Source organism: Rhinolophus ferrumequinum, unplaced genomic scaffold (assembly GCF_004115265.2).
Source record: "Rhinolophus ferrumequinum isolate MPI-CBG mRhiFer1 unplaced genomic scaffold, mRhiFer1_v1.p scaffold_84_arrow_ctg1, whole genome shotgun sequence".
Lineage (NCBI taxonomy): Eukaryota > Metazoa > Chordata > Mammalia > Chiroptera > Rhinolophidae > Rhinolophus > Rhinolophus ferrumequinum.
In genome coordinates this window covers 785,410-805,455 of record NW_022680440.1, presented here as the reverse complement: position 1 = coordinate 805,455, position 20,046 = coordinate 785,410, and the positions used below count along the sequence as shown (strand labels likewise).

General features: G+C 41.9%; 1 protein-coding gene across 1 annotated transcript; it reads right to left on the bottom strand.

The window, feature by feature from the left end:
* Positions 1-42: 42 nt before the first annotated feature.
* SFT2D3 (SFT2 domain containing 3) lies at positions 43-4,635 on the bottom strand. Its single transcript, XM_033102325.1, has one exon. It carries the CDS (start codon positions 3,293-3,295, stop codon positions 2,645-2,647), a length of 651 nt encoding a protein of 216 aa, XP_032958216.1. The 5' UTR covers positions 3,296-4,635; the 3' UTR covers positions 43-2,644.
* Positions 4,636-20,046: the final 15,411 nt, after the last annotated feature.

Here is a 20,046-nt window from a genome sequence, read left to right as displayed (position 1 = left end):
GTGAGCACACTTGACGGCAACCGTTTAGTCGTCTAAATTAATTTCATCTGTGAACTTTTTGTTTTTAAACAAATTCTCATCTAGCCATTCTGTCAGTTATTTCTGTAATAGAGTGAGAAATACCTTAAACGATAACATAGTTTGAAGTAGATTCAAAGCCTTAGTTGTGCTCTGGCAGATGGAAAATTATACTCTGAAGAAAAAAATATTCTGGTTATCCATGAAGGCGATCTTCCTTGGGTGCATCTAGTAATCACACCTTAGATTTGAGGTGCCTTGTTACTGACGAGAGGAACTTGACATAATCCAGGAATTAACTACATGTACCCTTTTGGTTACTGTGAATCAGTTCATAAATTGTTTAAGTTGGAAAAGAATGGACCAAAATATCTAAAAACAATTTTGCAAAATTTAACTTCTTTCTCTTCCATGCTAGCTATATGGAAATACCAGTGTTTAAGGCAGTCTTATCAGCATCTCACTTGTAAAAACATGATTAGGAGGCTCAAGATTGCTTTAGGTTTGTGGAGAGTCTTTATTTGCCCTCCACTGTATAGCTTAAAAAGAAGTTGTAATCAAATTCTAAGCTGAAAAGGGACCCAGAAACCAAAGCCCCATCAAGGTTAGGCTCCTTTTTCTGAGATTCATGTGGTAATAAGACTTTTATCATCTTAACATTTTAGGCTTTAACTTTAAAACACAGTACCTCAGTAAGCAGATAACCAGATCACATTTTGAGAAGGAATACATGTAGAAAAAACTGACATCTCTACATTACATATACACACACACACACACACACACACACACACACATACATATATATAGGCATTTTAAAATACCACTGTCAAAATACAAGATAATTCTGCTTTGAATTCTATAAAAGCTAGATTTTCAGTGGTTGAATTCTTGAGAAAATGTTGGGGAAACAGTTTTTAGAAATATAGTAGGATCAACATAAAAATGTGCTAATTAACACTGTAAAATCTTCAGCCATGCACGTTCTAGAGAAATTTAGAATTAGAACCTATTTAGTTAGGGGTAGAACGAGCAGGCGTGACACAAGTTTTTCTAGTTAAAAAAATAAATTTCTCCCTGAAAACAGTGTATTTGCTCTTACAAACACCCTCTTGGTTGTTCCTCTTGAGGTAGGTAATCCTGTTTTCTGATCCCAGAACAAGGCAGTGTTCTTAGAGAATACTGTGGGTGAGGAAGTGTGTGAAGCAGCCTGCCTGTAAGCTTACAGTGCACGTCAGTCACTTCACTGTCACTTCTTGAAGCAGGGCTTAGGACATTCATCAAGAACCTAGAATGTACATTTCGAGGCAAAAGCAGCGGCAGTGCTCTGCTGCTGCCCAACACACCTTAGCTTAGGCAACACTGGAATCCAGCCCCAGGAGACAGCTTTCAAACTGTGCGATCTGAGGCACAGAAGAGTGGTTCTCAATCTTAGGTGAACGTGGAATCATCTGGAGAGCTCTAAAAAAATAATAACTGGTAGCTGGGTCCCACCCCCCAGAGATTCTAATGGCATTGATCTGATTTGGCTCTTTTAGCAATTCTGATGTGAACTGAGAACCACCAAAATAGAATGTTAAAATTCTAAATACATTTTACTTTCTAGTTAATATATAGCTAGTGACAAAACATGTAGTTTTTTAGAGTCATCAGAATACTGAGACCAAATTTCTGGCAATAAAATAAGGTGTGCAATAAAGTCATAGATGAAAGTAAGTGCTCAACCTAGAAACTTGGCAATCAGATATGAAAAGCATCTTACATTAGGATTGCCCCACAAAGTGTAAATTAACGTTCAGATCATAAAATTAGGAATTATAGTTAAACCCTGTAGAAACCCATGGATTCCATTAAACGTGGGGACTCTGAATGCAGAACTATCTTCCTTTCTCCTAGGGATCCCCTCGTTCTGCCCAGGGACCTCTCAAAGCACTCACATGTACCTTACTGGATACCATACTTCTTGGGGCAGAAGATGTCCGTTTTAGTCCATCGCTTTCGTCAATACAGAATCAGTTTTTTTCTGACTTTATAAGGCATCATATTTACAATTCCACTAAAAGAAAAAAACGAGATAAACCGTTTTAACTAAAGTACTTTTAAAAAGTCCGATGTCTAAATTTAATCCGATACCTTTATGAACTTTGAAGAATGGGAGAAAATAATTTCCAAGAGCCAAAGGGGATTAAAAAAAGCTTATCGTAGCTAAACTACAATCTACCACTGGATTTTTAAAATAACGAAAGTGAGAAAGTCAAAAAGGCAGCTAATTAAAACTGAAGAGCCTTTTTTTTTTTTCGGCTGGGCTTGACTTAAGACCGCGGTTAACGCAAAAACAATTTATCTTAAAATTTCACAGCATATCACCAACTCAAACGACCAAATATCGTTTGCAGTGCACAAGCTACCGAATACAGAACAAAACGCTGAAACAGCATCTTCCGAAACTGACTGTGTCTCAGTTTTGTAACAGCCGCTCCAAGTTCACAGATTCGATGGCACAGGAAAGACACAGTCTGCGTGGTCTGGGAACTTGGCTAGGCCGGCGCTGGCCCCGCGTCCTCTTCCGACAGCGCGTCCCGGGGGCTGGCCCCGCATCTCTCCCCGATGGCGCGTCCCGGGCTTATCACACGGGCAGCGCCTTGGCGAGGCCGGGGCCCGGGCCCAGGCGCCCGAGCGCTAGGCGTAGCGCGGTGCTTGTGCCTCGTGGCAGCAGGTCCAACAACGCGACTAACAGCGCGGCCACCTGCGCGCAGGCGCCCAGCGCGGTGAGCAACGTACTCCGCAGACCCAGGGCGGCGTACAGCGTGGCGCCCAGCGCAAACACGTAGAAAACCGCGGGCCGCGACGGCGCCTCCTCGCCGCACAGCAGGCGCCTGCACGCCGCGCCGCCCCGCAGGAGCATGCCTCCCGCCAGCGCCAGGGCCGAGCCCAGCGACCAGAGCAGCGCGAACTTGCGGGCGCGTAGCAGTAGCACGGGCGCGTAGAGCGCGGCCAGGCCGAAGCAGAGTGCGGCCAGCAGCAGGCACACGCCACTCGCCGCCAGCTGCTGCGTGCGCGTCACGCTCAGCAGGCAAGCTGGGCCCGCCGCCGGCTCTGCGGGGCTCCGCGCCCACGTCCAGCGCAGGCCTGCGCGGCTCAGCCACGCCCCCAGCGGCCCGTCCCCAGCCTCGGGCTCCTCCGCCTTTTCCGCGGCGAGCAGCGGCTTGGTGGCCGCCGGCCTGTCCGCTTTCCCCTGCGCCAGGTACTCCTGCAGCTGGCGGTGGAGGTCTGCCATTTTGGGCCGAGCGGCCGCGGAACAGAAGTGCTGCCTCCCACTTCCGGTTCTCCTCGGCTCCTGACAGAAGGGGCGCGCCCATCCGGCACCTGTTGGTCGGCTGTGGCGGAAGGGGCGGGGCAGCGCCTACGGACTTCTGATGTCTCCCCGGAACCTGGGCTGGAGGCCCTGCCTGTCCGTCTGCATTTACCCAGCTAGTGCCCAATTTTCATTGCTGGCTGTAGGCGCTGTTGGGGCCAGGATAGATATGTCAGCATGAATGTTGGGGTGTGGCTACATAGGGACATTCATGATGGAACTGTCGGTATCTTTTTAATTTAAATTTGAAGGTCTAATTGGCTTTATTAAACGATTTATGAATCGGGCAGCATCTCACCTAACAAGCAGAGAGATGCTCCGGTACTGTGTCTTCATCTTATGGATGTCAGTATCCTGGTCGTGTTGTGCCATAGTTTTTACAAGATGTTACTATCGGTAGGAACCAGGTAAAGGGCTCACGGGATCACTATTATTTCTTAAACTGCTTGCTAATTTACAGTTAAGTTTAATTTTTTTTAAATGTTCAGACTTGGAGGATTTAGGAGGTTTCTTTGGGAAAGCTACAGAGTTCATATAGTTAACCCCCTCACTTCCACCAACTTGCTTTTCTTCTGTTCCCCATTTGAGCCCAGGCCTGGTAATATTCTTAACTCCTTCAAGCCCCATGCCCACCAAGAGTTTTTGGTGGTGCCCTTGTCATGTATTTTTGGTTCACCTCCCCCGGGTTCCTGATTCATTGTCATCCCTCTGATAAGCTCATCCACATTACAGTTAACTCCAGATCTGTCCTGAAATGGCTTCAACATGCCCTGCTCTTTCTCAGAGCCTCCTCTACCTTCGGCTAGATAGGTGTTGATGGTTTTCTGCTGTTGTCATCTCTGGTTTCTCAGCCTTTCTGTGACCTATACATCCAATTTCCCCCATTAAATTCCTTTTAATGTTTTCTGCTTTCCTTGTTGGATCCTGACAGATACTGTTCTTTTTCAAAATACATTCCAATTTGTTATCTTTTGACCTAAATAAAGAGATAAACTGAGGCAAGCTTGAATTACCAAAAGTTGAGCTTATTTGGGAATAGCAGAGGAATTGCAATTCTGGAAACAAACTAACAAGCTGCAGGAGAGTTTGATGAGAGTTGGGGGTGAGCTATGTTTATGGGCAAGGAATACAAAGAAACGGAAGTCTAGCCAGAGTCCAAGCAGTAAATTCATTGGCTTGAAGATGGAGAGAGATTCTTGACAGATGTTCATTGGTAGGAAATAAGTTTTGGTCTTCTGTAAAACAGGCACTTAAAGGAAATCAGTTTCTTGGTTCTCAAGTTTCATTTTCCTTACAGAACATGTGTGAAAGTCTCCATTTCATGTCCTCTGGTTCCATTTTAGGTTGAAATGCTTTCACACTTGACGATAATAGTGATCGTCTGATCACTTACCATGGGCAAAACCATTAACATGGCTACTATGAAAAAAAATAAGTTTTGGCCAGATGTGAAGAAATTGGAGCCCTTACACACTGTTGGTAGGAATATAAGATGGTACAGCTGCTATGGAAAACAGTATGGTGGTTCCTAAAAAGATTAAAAATAGAATTACCATATGACCCAGTAATTCCACTTCTGGGTATATACGTAAAGAATTAAAAGCAGGGTCTTGATGTACTTGTACGTACACGTGTGTTCATAGCATTATTAACAATAGTCAAAAGGTGGAATCAATAAAAGTGTCCATCCACAGGTGAATGAATAAGAAAACTGGTATATGCAGACAATGGAATGTTATTCAATGTTAATGGTTCAAGGAAAGAAATTCTCATGTACTACAACATGGATGAACCCTGAGGACATAGCATACTAAGTGAAATAGGCCAGTCACAAAAAGGCGAATGCTGTATGATTCCACTTAGGTGAGGTAGTTAGGTCAAATCATAGAGACAGAAAGTAGAATGGTGGTACATAAATAATGTTACCTAATCATTTATGCAGCTATGAGATGGAAAATACAGGGATTTTTTTTCATTGTACACATAAGGGAAACTGAAATATAATACTGAGAAGTTAAATAACCTAGACAGGTCCCAAAAAAATTGGTGATAGGCCAGGGCTAAAGGTTGTGATTTTGCTTTTAATCTTATGAGCTTCCCATTACATAAGGAGGCCTTCCTTGGGGATAGTCATGTATAAAGCCTGAAATCTGCTCTGGTTTGCTTCCTGCACTGATTGAAGGGCATCATAAAACCTTTCCTTGACCCTTCTCCCTCTCCCAGCTACTGTAGCAAAATTCATTCAGAGTATAAACTCGTTGTCTCTACTTGCCTCTCATTGTCTCTTGAACCCACTTCAATTCCATTGTGCCAGCAAAATTATTCATGACAAAGTCACCAAATACTTCTGTTGCCAACTCCAGTGAAAGTTTCAGTCCTTACCCTCCTTAAACTTTGAGAAGTTTTCCACACAGTTGTTCTTGCCCTTCTTTAATTCAACACATGGCTTCCAGAACAGCACCCAGGCACCAGTTGCACCATCTCAAGTCTCCTTTGTTTGCTCTTCCTCCTTGTGCCCCCTCAATGCTGGAGTGCCCCAGGGCATCTCTTCTCTTTCTTGGCACTGTAAAAAATAATGGAGTCACTTTAAATTGGAGTTGGACTGCCATCCCAGAGGAACTGCCTTGCACGTCTTACTCCTCAAACCACTGGAATGTTAAAACAAGGCAAAATAACCTTTGGACCGGGTCTAAAGCAACACTGTGTCCCAAAGAACTGCTTGCAAAGATAATAAGAAAGCAGATATTATGACTACTGGACTGAAAATTAAAAACATTCTTTAGAATTAGCACCACTATAGAAATGCCTTCCTTCTATTGCTATAATTGTTCCCCTTCCCCTTCTCATAAATACCCCTTGCCTTTGTTTCCTAATCCAAACACTTTGGGTTTCTGCCTGAATCAGTGCTTCCCAAATAGCCATTCTTTTAAATCTCAAGTAAATGCTTGTTGAGTCTCACTTTGGTCTTTTATTTTCAGGTTAACATATCTGCTGTCAGAAGTGGGATGTAAAATGTCCTCACCTTCATGGACCAGCATCCCCTGGAACTGGGCACTGTTTCTACAGAGCCTGTTTTGCACTCACTGCTTCCACAGACCACCGTGAAGCCCTCTTAGGTTTGGACCTTGCTCTTTTTGGTTGAGGTCAGATGCCTTTATTTAAGATCAGGAGGCGTTTTCCATTCAACTGTGTGTGTGTGTGTGTGGGGGGGTGGTGGTGGTGGTGGAATGATTGCCCTGGGAATGATCGTCCTGATGCCAGCATGGGGGTGCTGCTGCAGGAGTTGGCTACCACAGGAGACATCCCCTCAACCCCACCCCAGGTTTCCTGGGACGTGAGCAACTCGGAGCTTGCTACTGCATGACAAAGAAAATCTTTTCTTTTTCTTCACGAGGGACTTTTCATGGCTCTCACACTTGTAAGAAGTATGTTGGGGTGGGTGAGCAGCTCACAGGGATTTTTCCCTGGTGGGTGAGTATTCATTTGGTTGCACACTTTTTTGTTTCGTCGTGTTGTCTCTGTTGTTTCTTGTCATTGTATTTGTTGTGCTGTCAGAAGAAAGCGATTTCATAGGGGATGACACAGGCATAAGTCTTATAAATCTGTTGCTAGGGTGACTGGAAACTGACTAATTGGCAGATCTCATCAGACCAGGGGCAATGTAAACAACTTACCTGGGGCTTTCAATTAACCTCTCTTCTGTCTTTGTCGGGGAATGACAGCTTTCAGGGAAATTTATTAATAATAACATTGGGCCTCCACTCCAAAAGTTCCTCAAAAAATTTCCTTTCTCGGGAACTCTAGCTAGATATATGTACAAACATTTTGGTTCCTCCTCTTGAGCCTTTTCAATAAAATACACGACTTAACGAGAATAATTTAAAATTCTAGTGGCTGTCAGGAAACCTTTAAGTCCATCTAAACACCTGCCCCCAAACCCCCCAAGGAGAGGAAGCCAAACCTCTCAGGGACCATGGAATGCATTTTTTGATTGATAAGCAGAAGCTTCTAAAAGACAAAATGACTTCTCTAAAAGGCTCCTAAAAGAAACTTTGGCCATCTGAGCAGATACTTTAAAATTTCTTACTGTTTGTACCTTCCGAAACCTGACAAGATAGTTTAAAATTTTAATAACTCTATGATCAGAAATTTGGCAAAATCAAAAGTTTAGATAGGATTTTTTTTAAAGGTTTTTATTGGGGAAGGGGAACAGGACTTTATTGGGGAACAGTGTGTATTCCAGGACTTTTTTCCAAGTCAAGTTGTCCTTTCAATCTTAGTTGTGGAGGGTGCCGTTCAGCATCAAGTTGTCCTTTCAGTCTTAGTTGTGGAGGGCGCAGCTCAGCTCCAGGTCCAGTTGCCGTTGCTAGTTGCAGGGGGCGCGGCCCACCATGCCTTGCGGGAGTTGAACTGGCAACCTTGTCGTTGAGAGGACTTTCTCCAACCAAGAGGAAGGGCTCCAACCAGCTGAGCCATCTGGGAGCTCAGTGGCAGCTCAGCTCAAGGTGCTGTGTTCAATCTTAGCTGCAGGGGGCGCTGCCCACCATCCCTTGCAGGATTCGAGGAATTGAACTGGCAGTCTTGTGGTTGAGAGCCCACTGGCCCATGTGGGAATCGAACCGGCAGCCTTCCGAGTTAGGAGCGTGGAGTTCTAACTGCCTGAGCCACCAGGCCGGTCCCTGATAGGATTTTTTAAAGCCTTCTCAACAACTTCCAAGTTCCTCGAGCAGATAATCAGAAATACAAACAGCCTACAACTTGAGACTAAACAAACCAAAGGAAAAAAATGGGAAAGAAAAGCCTTTTAAAAACACAAGTGGCTAAAAAGTTTACCTTACCTAAGCAGCTCCCCCAGCCTACTTAAAAATCGTCTGTCATGGACAAATACAAATCTTTAAAGCCCTCTCTAAAAATAATAAAAGCTTTAGCCTTCTGAATGAATAAACATTCCAGCTGTTACAAATTAATGGGTTTTTGCTTTATTGTACCTGTGTCATGTCTGAAATTAAAATAATTACTAGGTCTGGTTGCATCTGTGTGTGTACAAATATTATATATACACATGTATATACATATATATACACACACATATATACATATATATACGTGTGTGTGTGTGTGTGTGTGTGTGTGTGTATCTACCTCGGGAGGATATTAATAAAATTGGTTTATAAAGAGTTCTGTTTATTGGTTTAAAGGAATTAAGCACTTACATAAGTTCAGAAATGTAACAGAAACTAACCCAAATATTTTTCAGTTTCTGAAAAAATATTTGGTATTAAAACTAATTAAAATAGGCATGTCTAATGACCTGACTTGGAGTTGATGGGCCCTGGAAAAACACTCTGCTCCCCTATAAAAAAAAAAAAAAATTAAAGTAGGCATGTCTTTAAAATGATCAGTATTAATATTTTTATTCTATGTAGGCTCACAAATTCGTTAGCCAAAATAACTCATAAACTCATAAAGTTTTTATGGGTAACCTGAATATAATTATTGAGAACAAATTAAATAAATAGATATAGGTAGAAATGATTAAAGAAGATTAAAATGAATTTAATTAAGTAAATGAATTTAAAAAGAACTGATGCAATATTAGAGTTTGTGTCTCTGCTCTAAGGACAAACTTTTCCTATACTATTGGTATGCTCATAACAAGAGATTATAAATTAAAAAGCAAAGATTTTATGTTTTATTTATTAAAATATCCTGTGCTCTTTTATCAACAGGTCTTTAATTTCTTAAGTAAATTGAATCTTCTTGATAATAAAAGGCTAAATTTTGCTTATAACTATTTAACTTTCTGTATTTGCTTGTAAAGCCTTTTAACTTTGTGAGAAAATAGATTAGTAAGTATTGTTTCACAATAACCTAGGATTCTGTTACGACCAAATGTTTTAGAACTTTTGATGTGTTTGACAAACTCCCCAAAATTCACAAATTAGAGACTTTTTCTTGACCTTTGAGATTTTTTTGAAAACTTTGAGATTTTTCCAAAATAAGGGCCCTTGAAATATTTCAAGAGACTGTCTTTCTCTCTCTTTATAAAAGGGAAATATTAAACCAATTAGACTGTTTTGGGACATTAAATCACATGGGAAACACTGTCCAATAAATTATGTAAAATCTTTTATTATATTTATGTATCTGTGTTACTAATATAAATGTTCTAGAAATTATGTAAAATTCCTAAAATTCTGACCCTCCGAATATAATGTGAAAAAACTTACATACTTTCTCTATCTCTTAAAGTTGTAAATCGTACCATGTCTTTGAATTGTAAACACCCAGGAGCTACCCAAAATATTGCCTTCAGAGATTGAAGGAAAGCAAAGAAAAAAAGAGGCCTTTTAAAAACACATACTGCCGTAGAAGTTTCCTTGCCAAAACTGATTTGTAAAAGAACTAAGGTTTTCTTTTTTTTTTTTTTACAAAATTACTAGAAAATGATAAAGATAAAACAGAATGACTGTATATGGAAAGTAGGATGACTTTATCAGTAGAAGAGATACAAAGCATGGAGATGTACTTTTGTTGAGGGTAAGGAGAATAGAATGTTTTTGGGTAAGGAAAGATATAAAGGATATTTTGTTGTTCTTGTTTGGTAAAGGATAAAAAAAAAATATTTTGCCCTAAAGAAAAATAATTGTTTTAACATAAGAAAAGAAAAGATAGGACAAAACCTGAAAGATATATGAAAATTGCAAAAGGTTTTTGGAAGTTGCAGAAGTTTCATGGAAAAGGGATCTTGAGAAAAGAATTTTATATATGGTCAAGCTGACTAAGATTGGAATGGATAACTAAGTCGATTGATCATTTGTATGTATGTACATGTAAACTCTCACCAGATCTTTAACCATGGCCATTTTTAAGTCTTTTGTCATTTACATACAGTTATGGTTTTACTCTGATACTTTTGCAAAAATGTTTCTACAAAGATGTTTCATCCTCAGAGATTCATGGAGAAGACTCTAATTAATACTCTAAAATACAGGTTTCTTATAAACTTTCATATCATACCATTAAACTGAGTGATGATTTATAGAACTCTAAGGAAAAACTAGATTCATAAAACTGCTAATAACAAAAAGATCAAGGTCAAGAAGAATTAATAACGTGACTAAATGAACTAACGAGGATGACTATAATTTTTATGACTTTTATATGTACTATTACTGGGTTTTTTGATTTTTGCTTTCCAGATATAAGAAAAAAAAAATTTCTCCTAAACTACCTATGACCCCTACAGCAATTTGGTAGATTACACTTTTGTAAGCAGAATTGAAACATTTTATCTTTTCCTCCCTACCTGATCTTTCCAGATTTTAGAATCGCTGAGTATAATCTACACCTTCCTTTTTTGCTTTTCCTCTTACTTTCTCACAAATAATATGAGAGGCCAAGTACTCACTATAATAGTTATTGTTTCCTTTTCCCCCTTAATGTCTGACTGGAAGGATAACTCAGCATTGGCATCGTCTTTAAACCTAATTCACAGGTCAAAACATGCAACTGGTTGCACACATACTCAAGGATGTTTAATACCTGGCAATGTCAGCCCCAGTGAAGGGACCAGATTTGGAAGAATACGTTTTCCTTGGGCAGGTATTGTAGTGGATACATGAATAAAACTTATCAAAAACCTTAGAGGAGATTGCTGGAGCTACCAAAACAAACGCCAACCAGAAAAGTCTTCCAATTCCCTCACATGAGTTATATTAGACAATAGAATTGTGTATATCCTAGCTGAGCAAGGTGGGGTTTGTTCTGCTCTTAATACCTCTTGCTGTACTTGGATAAAACATCTCTGATGAAATAAAGACAGAAGTAGATAAAATCCAGACAAAAGGCAAATGATTAAATACAGTGCCCACTGACACCACATAGTTCTTGAATATCTTCAGCGGACTGCCCTCAGGTATCGCCTTCTGATTCAGATCTATGCTTCATATTGGACTTAGCATTTTATTTGACATTATAGGAATTTTTGCTGTTGTAAAAGTATTTTGCATTGCTCGATTAGTATAAAGATTAGATAAAGACACCATTCTAATAATGGTTGCTCAACGTTTTGAGATGATTCGTAAGGCCTATGACACTTCATATAAGAAACTTCAAGAACTACAGATGTTTGTCCTTAAACATGATAACAAAGCTTCCTCTCTTCTGGCGCTCTTGTTGCTCAAAACTACTTTTCCTCCTACGGGAACATGCCATACATACCAGGAAGGAACGGTCTTGGCAACAAGACCGATAATGGCATATGGCATGGCATACCCAAAAAGAGCTGCCTGATGGTGGAGGACTAAGGATGCCTTTTTCTTTTTTTTTAACAATATGAAATGTTTATAGTTGTGACATTATGGTTTTCTGGTTAGTTGTGGTCAATGATGTTTTTAAAATAACTGGTCAGTGCTGCGTTCCAGTGGTCGACCAGCCGTGCTTTCAGGGAAAGACCTTGAACAAAAGGGGAAACTGTAAACAATAATATAAAGGAAGCCACTTTGAAGTGGAGCCGGAGCCGCCATCCCAGAGGAGCTGCCTGCATGTCTTGTTCCTTGAACCTTTGGAAGGTTAAAACAGGGCAAAATAACCTTTGCACTGGGCCTAAGGCAACACTGTGTCCTAAAGAACTGTTTGCACAGATAGCAAGACAGCAGATACTATGACCACCACCAGACTAAAAATTAGAAACCTTGTTTAGAATTAGTGTCACTGTGTTAGCTTACCTGCGCCTATAGCAATGCCTTCCTCCTGTTGACGGAATGTGTCCCCCTCCCCTTCTCGTAAACACCCCCGGCCTTGGTCTCCTAATCCAAACACTGTTTGGGCTTCTGCTTGAAGCAGTGCTCCCCAAATAGCTGTTCTTACTGATCTCACACAAATGTGTGTTGCCTCTCACTTTGGCCTTTTCTTTTTGGGTTAACAGCACTGACCCCTCACCCCCTTACCCAGCTCTGTAAACAAGAACCATCTACATGCAGACCCTCCAGCAGAACCCTCCAGCCCCCGACCCACCGTTCCACTGGATATCTAATAGGAACCTTGAAAATGACAGATAAAACCTGTAATACCCAATTTCTCCTCCTCACCCCCAAACCTGTAACTGCTCCCTCTTCCTCACTCAGTAAATCACATACCATCAGCAAGTCCCGCTACCTCTGCCTTGGAAGTACATCCAGCACCAGATTGTCTCTCTCTCTCTCCCACTGCTGTCCCCATCCAATACCCTGCCAGCATTCACCTGGTCCCTGCCTTCGTGCCAGTTTGGTCCATGCCTTCCTCCCAGCTGTTCACACCATGGTCAGAGGGGTCTTTTTACATATAAGTCAGGTCATTTCACTTCCTCTGATCTTCTCGTCTCCCAGAAGAAGCCGATGTCTTTAATGTCACCTGTGTGGCTCCTTTCCTATCACTCCTCATTTTGGTCTAGGTATGGTGACCTCTGGGTTTCTTGTTAGATTTGTTAGACTTGTTCCCACCTCAGTGTTTTTCTTTTACTTGTTGTTCTCAGCCTAGAACATTTCTTCACACATCCCATCCCAAAATATCGTTATAGCTCATGCCTCTGTTCAGGTGTCTGCTTGAATGTCGCTATTCAGAGTGTTATTTTCCGACTACCCTAAAACAGCATCTCCCATCACTCTCGACCCCTTTACACTTATAAACAAAACTGAAGGGAGTATAATTATTTTCTTGGTAGTATAGTATATTGGAAGACAATCAAATATACAAATCTCGCCCCATCTTTCTGAGCATCAATTCACAGTGGATAGTGGTGTGGATTGAGATACAAAGGAGCAAAGGACTCAAATGCAGAGTTCATTGGGAGTTGTTTGTTATTTTGTTTTCAAACTAAATCCTTGTCCTGAAGCCCTGCTCTGTGTGCTCTGTGGTAGTAGATGGCCTTGCTTCCTGCAGTGGCAGACATGGCTGTTGTAGGCATCTCCTGAGCTTTGGGCTTCACCGTGTCAGCTGCCAGACAGGGACTGACCTCAAGCTCTTGCAGGTATTGTTGCCAGAAAATGAGCTCTTGGTGAGTGTCTAAGGAAAGAATTCAAGGACGCCCGAATAAGCCAAGCAAACAAGGCCAAGCAGAGGATTTATTAAAAGAAAGGGAGAGAGTACACTCCCAAAATGGCGGGAGTGGGCAGGCCAGGAGAAGAGCAACTGCACTGGAGAACAAAGAGGCTTAGGATTTTATTAGAATGAGGGCTCCAAATACTCTAGTTTTAGGGGTAGTGTTATAGGCTTTCCCAGGGTGGGTCCTCACCGACTACTCTTTCCCGTCCGGAAGTGGGATTCCCTTGTCTTTACTTGGCCCTTGTCAGAATTGTCGTGGTGGCATGGGGTGGAGAAGTTTCCCTGCCTGCAATGCTAATCGTGTTATAATCCATTACAACAAGCTAACGTTCACCTTGAGAGGCAAGATGGCATCCTGAACCACCAAAACTATTTCTGACTGGTGCTCAGAAATTATGAAATTATGTCCATTTCATCTAATGTGTCATTTAGGGAGGTTATTTCGTTATTTATTTTCTGTTTGGATGATCTATCCATAGCTGTCAATGATGTATTTAAGTCCCCTAGTATAACTGTGTTTTGGTCAATTTCTCCCTTTAGTTCTGTTAGAAGTTGCTTGGTATATTTCGGTGCTCCCTGATTGGGGGCATACATATTGATGACTGTTATGTCTTCTTGTTGTATAGTCCCCTTTACCATTATGAAATGTCCATCTTTGTCTCTTGTTACCTTTTTCACACTGAAGTCTGTTTCACCTGATATCAGCATGGCTACACCTGATTTTCTCTGGGTACCATTTGCTTGGAGTGTCAATTTCCACCCTTTCACTTTGAGTCTATGCTTGTCCTTGTAGCTGAGATGTGTCTCTTGGAGACAGCATATGGTTGGGTTTAGTTCTTGATCCAATCTGCTACTCTGTGCCTTTTTATTGGTGAGTTCAGTCTATTTACATTTAGGGTGATTATTGATATGTGAGGATTTCCTGTCATTCTATCTTTAGTTTTCTGGTACTAACTAACAAAGGCTGTGTCGCCATTGTTTCTTTGCCTTTTTCTTGTTGTCTATTATTTCTGTGTGGTGATATTCTATGATGTTTTCCGCTGTTTCTTCTTTTATTACAGTATGTATTTCAGTTCTGGATGATTTTTTAGTGGTTACCCTTAAGTTTATGTAATAGAAAGTTTGACATTTAGAGTATTCCATTTTCTTCAGCACGCTTACTTTCTCCATTCCCATATTCTGGTTCAGGCCTTTACTCTCCCCCTTTTTATGTTTTGGTTGCCACAAATTGTCCCTGTTGATGGTGGTTGAATAGCCTCCTTTAGTATTTCTTGTAGTGCAGGTCGTGTATTAGAAAATTCCCTCAGCTCTGTATGTCTGGAAAGGTCTTTATTCCTCCTTCATATCTAAAGGATATCTTTGCTGGATACATTATTCTTGGCTCATAATTTCTGTCTTTCAATAGTTTGAATATTTGGTTCCACTCCCTCCTGGCTTGTAGAGTTTCTGCTGAAAAATCTGATGATAATCTAATGGGCTTTCCTTTGTAGGTTACCGTCTTCTCTTCCCTGGCTGCCTTGAGGATTCTTTCTTTGTCGTTGATTTTAGACAGCTTCAATACAACGTGCCTTGGAGAAGGCCTGTTGGGTTTGAGGTAATTAGGTGTTCTATTTGCTTCTTGGATTCGAGGATCCAGTTCTGTCCACAAGTTTGGGAAGTTCTCATCGACAATTTGTTGGAATATATTCTCTGTTCCCTTCTTTCTTTCTTATCCTTCTGGTATGCCCATTATTCTTATATTGGTCTTTCTGATGGAGTCAGAAAGTTCTTGTAGAGTTCTTTCATTTCTTTTAAGTCTCAAGTCTCTTTCTTCTTCCATCCGTGTCATTTCGAAGGTTTCTATCTTCGATGTCACTGATTCTTTCCTCCATCTGGTGAACTCTACTACCTAAGCTGGCTATTTCATTCTTAATTTCTTCTATTGAGTTCTTAATCTCCAGAAATTGTATTTGGTTCTTTTTTAAAATTTCATTCTCTTTCGTAAAATGCTCATGATGTTCTTTGGTTGTGTTTCTGAGTTCATTAAACTGCCTTTCTGTGTTTTCTTGCATCTTGTTGAGTTTTTTCAGAACTGCAGTCTTGAATTCTCTGTCATTTAAGTCACATATTTCCATACCTTTAAGTTCATTTTCTGGAGACTTTTCACTTTCTTTCTGAGCTGTCTTGTTGCCTTGGTTGTTCATGGCAATTACTGATTTATTATTTCTCTTCCTAGACATCTACAGGAGTGGCTTCTGCAACAGGTTGATAGGAAGAGGTCTTTCTTTTCTTTTCCAGTACTTGTTGGTAGAATGTTTCATTTTCTCTCCGACTGCAGCCTTGTTTTCTCTCTCACACGGTAGTGCTATGTTTTGTCTGCACTATTCCAGCTTCTCACACAATGGGAGGATTCCCTGGGAGACGGACTTCTCCTCTGTTAATAGTTCACCTGGGTCACAGGGCGCAGTGTCCGTGTGGGTATGCGGAGAACTTTTGAAGTTCCAAAGCTCTTCCTGCACCAGATTCAGAGCCCGTAAGTTTCAGCAGTTCTGTTTACTCCTGCAGGGATCCACCCAGATAGGTGGGGCCAGGGGCGGGGTGAGTTGTGAGAGGTGGCCCAGAGCAATGGCGGCGACCACCACCACAGCCGGTCCTGCTTCCACAGCTCCCTCCCCTGTGCCGGAACTAGTTGGGCTGTGAATCTGTGTCTGCGGTCCACAGTTCACAGAACAGCAAATATTCTGTTCATTTGATCTGACACTGCTAGTGTTCCGCTTCTAGCACCGGGCAGGTGGGGGCGGGGTGAGCTCTGGGAGGGTAAGGAAGCGGGCAGCCAGTCTCAGGGCCTAAGGCTTCCGTTCTCTGCTCGGCAGCGAGGGCTTAAACCACCGTTTTCGGCTTTCTTCCCTCAGTCTTTGCTCTGCCCCTGCGGCTCTGTCTCCGCACTTCTCCCTTCCCTCCTCCCCCGCTCACGCGATTCGCCCACTGTTAGGTGAATTCAGTAGTGGGCCTCTTGGTCTTGCCTGTCGCTGTGCAGGGAGCCCTTTGTGGAGTTATAGTTGTTCGATTAGGTGTAAATTCCGGGGAGATTTACAGCGGCTCACCTCACGCCGACATTTTGATGACCCAATCTGAATATTGTTACTCTTGATGTTGTCCCAGAGGCGCCTGAATCTGTCCTCATTTTTTTGGATTCATTTTTCTTTTTTCTGTTCCAATTGGGTGTTTTCTGTTACCTTATCTTCTAAATCGCTTGATTTGATCCTCTGCTTCATCTAATCTGTTGATTCCCTCTAATGTATTCTTTATTTCAGTCATTGTATTCTTCATCTCTGGCTCATTGTTTTCTATGTGTGTTATCTCCATTTTTAGGTTTCCTACTTCTTCATTGAAGTTCTCATTGAGATCCCTGAGCATCTTAATAACCAGTGTTTTGAATTCTGTATCTGATAGATTGCTTGTCTTCATTTTGTTTAGTTCTTTTTCTTGAGTTTTTTTTCCTGCTCTTTTATTTGGCACATGTTTCTTTTTTTCTTCATTTTGGCTGCCTCGCTGGTTTTTGTTTTTGTTTTTCTTTTTTATGGGTTTTTTTTTTTTTTTTTTTTTTTTTTTTTTTTTTTTTTAGGCTTTATGTAGATCTGCTATGTCTCCCACTCTTGGTAGGGTGGCCTTACGTAGTAGGTGTCCTGTGGCTCCCAGTGGCACAGTGTCCATGATCACCTGAGCCAGGTGCTCCAGGAGTGTGTGCCCTCTTGTTATATTAGATTGGTGCAAAAATAATTGCAGTTTTCACAATTATTTTTAACTTTTTAAACCACAATTACTTTTGCACTAACTTAATAGTTGAGCCTTGATTGCTGTTGGGATGTCAGTCAGGATGGACCCTCAGGCTGACTGGTTGTGAGGATTGGCCATAACCACAGCATAAGAACTGTTGTGTGTGGCTGACCCCATGGAGCATGATTCACCCCAGTGGGCTCTGGGGCCTGCTGAGAACATCGTTTGGGTGTGTCACTTGTGTGGCTAATTAGGGGGTACTCTGTTGTGGTCTGAAGCTGGCCACTGGTTATGTTGATTCTGGGACCTCTTAGGAAAGGCTGTCATGCAGGGCAAGGTCAGCTGCTGCCTATGAGGGGCCCAGGGCTACCTGGTAGGACCTGCAAAATGATCCATGGTTGGTTGCTGCTTTTGCTGGACCTGGAGGTATGTGGTAGAGGCCATGCTGTGAACTGAGGCTGGCTGCCACCACTACTGAGTCTGGGGCAGCTCAGCAAAAGGCCCAGGGCACCTCTAGGCCTGTCACCACCTGATGTCTGCCTGTAAGGTGCAGCCATTGAAAGAGCCTTAGGTGGTATCCTAGTTGGGTGAGGCAGGACCTTAGGGAGTCACCACAATGGGGTGTGTGGTGTGGACCAGGTTAATGTAGATTAAGATTTGGTGCCAGTGCTGAGCCTGGGGCCACTCTGCAAAAGAGACAGCACACCAAGGCCAGCCACCACCAACCTGGGATCCTTGGCCTCTAAGAGTTGTCCAAAAAAGACTGCAGCATGGACTTATGCCAGCTACCTGATGCTGAAAGAGCCTCCAGTGGTGCACAAGTTAGGTAAGCTGGGATCCCAGGCAATCACCAGGGTGGAGCAAGTAGATTTCATCATGTCAGTGCAGATTTAGATTTGGCTGTGTATGGGAGGGCTCAACATGGGGAAGATGGAGCCTGCCTGCTGGCTTCATGGGAGGAGGGCTCAACACGGGGACAATGTTGGCTGTCCCTCCAGACCTTGCTCTGCAGCCACACAACTAGTCTCTCCCTGTATGTCTCTGGTACCTCCCAAGCTGCTGTCCCTCTGCTACAGCCCAGAGTGAGTGCCTGGGAGTGAGAGTGTCTGTGCGCAAGCCCTTTAAGAGGAATCCTGGGTTTCCAGCAACCTTCTGTCTCACCTGGGTGGACAGGATCCCCACTAATTTTCATAGCCAGACATTGTAAGGGCTCTTCTTCCTGGCACTGGTGCTCTGGGCTGGGGAGTCTGGTGTGAGGCTGGGACCCCTCACTCCTCTGGGATCTCTGCAGCTGAGATATTCCCCTTGATTCTAGATATGTGGGTGTGGGGCCAGTGCATTTTGCATCTCTGCCCCTCCCAGTCTCAATGTGGCTACTTCTTTATATCCTCTATGGGCAACTTATTTTCAACAAAGAACCAAAAACACACAATGGAGAAAGTAAAGTCTTTTCAATAAATGGTGTTGGGAAAATTGGAAAGCCACATGCAAAAGAATGAAACTAGATTGCTATCTTCTTATACCATACACAAAAATTACCTCAAAATGGATTAAACACTTGAATGTAAGACCTGAGACAATATACATAGAAGAAAATATAGGCACTAAACATATGGACCTTGGTCTCAGAGGGGCTTTTGTGAACTTGACCCCAAAGGCAAGGGAAGTCAAAGCAAAAAATAAATGAATAGCACTACATCAAACTAAAAGACTTCTGCACAGCAAAAGAAACCATTAGCAAAACAAAAAGGCAACCAATTGAATGGGAAAATACATTTTCAAGCAATACCTTTAGTAAGGGGCTAATATTCAAAATATATAGAGAACTCACAGAACTCAACGATAAAAAACAAAAATCCAATTAAAAAATGGGCAGATGACATGAATAGACACTTTTCCAAAGAAGACATTAGATGGCCAACAGATACCTGAAAAAATGCTCAACATACTAGCTATAAGGGAAATGCAAATTAAAACCACAATGAGATACCCCCTCATACCATTAGAATGGCTGTTATTAATAAAACAAGAAATAAGTGTTAGGATGTGGAGAAAAGGGAACCTTTGTACACTGTGGAAAACAGTATGGATGTTCCTCAAAAATTTAGAGAATAGAGCTACCATGTAACCCAGCAATCTGTCTCTAGTGTATCGACCCAAAAATTTTGAAAACACTGGTAAAGATATGAGGTGTGATCAAACAATATGGTGAGTGTTTAAATTTTTAAAATGTACTACAGTAAAATACACATTTTCATTAATTCCCCTCAAAATTCTCCTCCATGTTTCAAACACATTTATTCCATCATTCTTGCCACTTTCTGAAGCAGTTCTGGAAGTCCTCTTTTGTGAGTGTCTTTAGTTGCACTGTCATGGCTGCGTCGATGTCCTGAATCATAATGACTTTGGGGAAGAGCCAGAAGTCACACGGTGCCAGATCACGTGAAGAAGGTGGATGAGGACACACCATAATGTTTTTATTTGACAGAAATTGTCATACCAGAAGTGATGTATGACACAGAGTGTTGTCATGATGGAGGATGATTTATGGCACACTTTAAAACACACCTTCTCTCAACCATAGTTCACACCCAACTACACTGAACAAGTTGAAACTTGTCACACGCTGTTATTAAGGTTTGACATGCTGCTTCCCATATTGAAGATCCCTGGCTTTTCATTGGATGACACTTGGCAGCAGCAGTCACCATATTTTGTGATCACAATGGAAAGGCTCTGTGTCACACATCACTTCTGGTGTGGCAATTTCTGTCAAATAAAAACATTACGGTGTGTCTTCATCCACCTTATTCACCAGATCTGGCACCATGTGA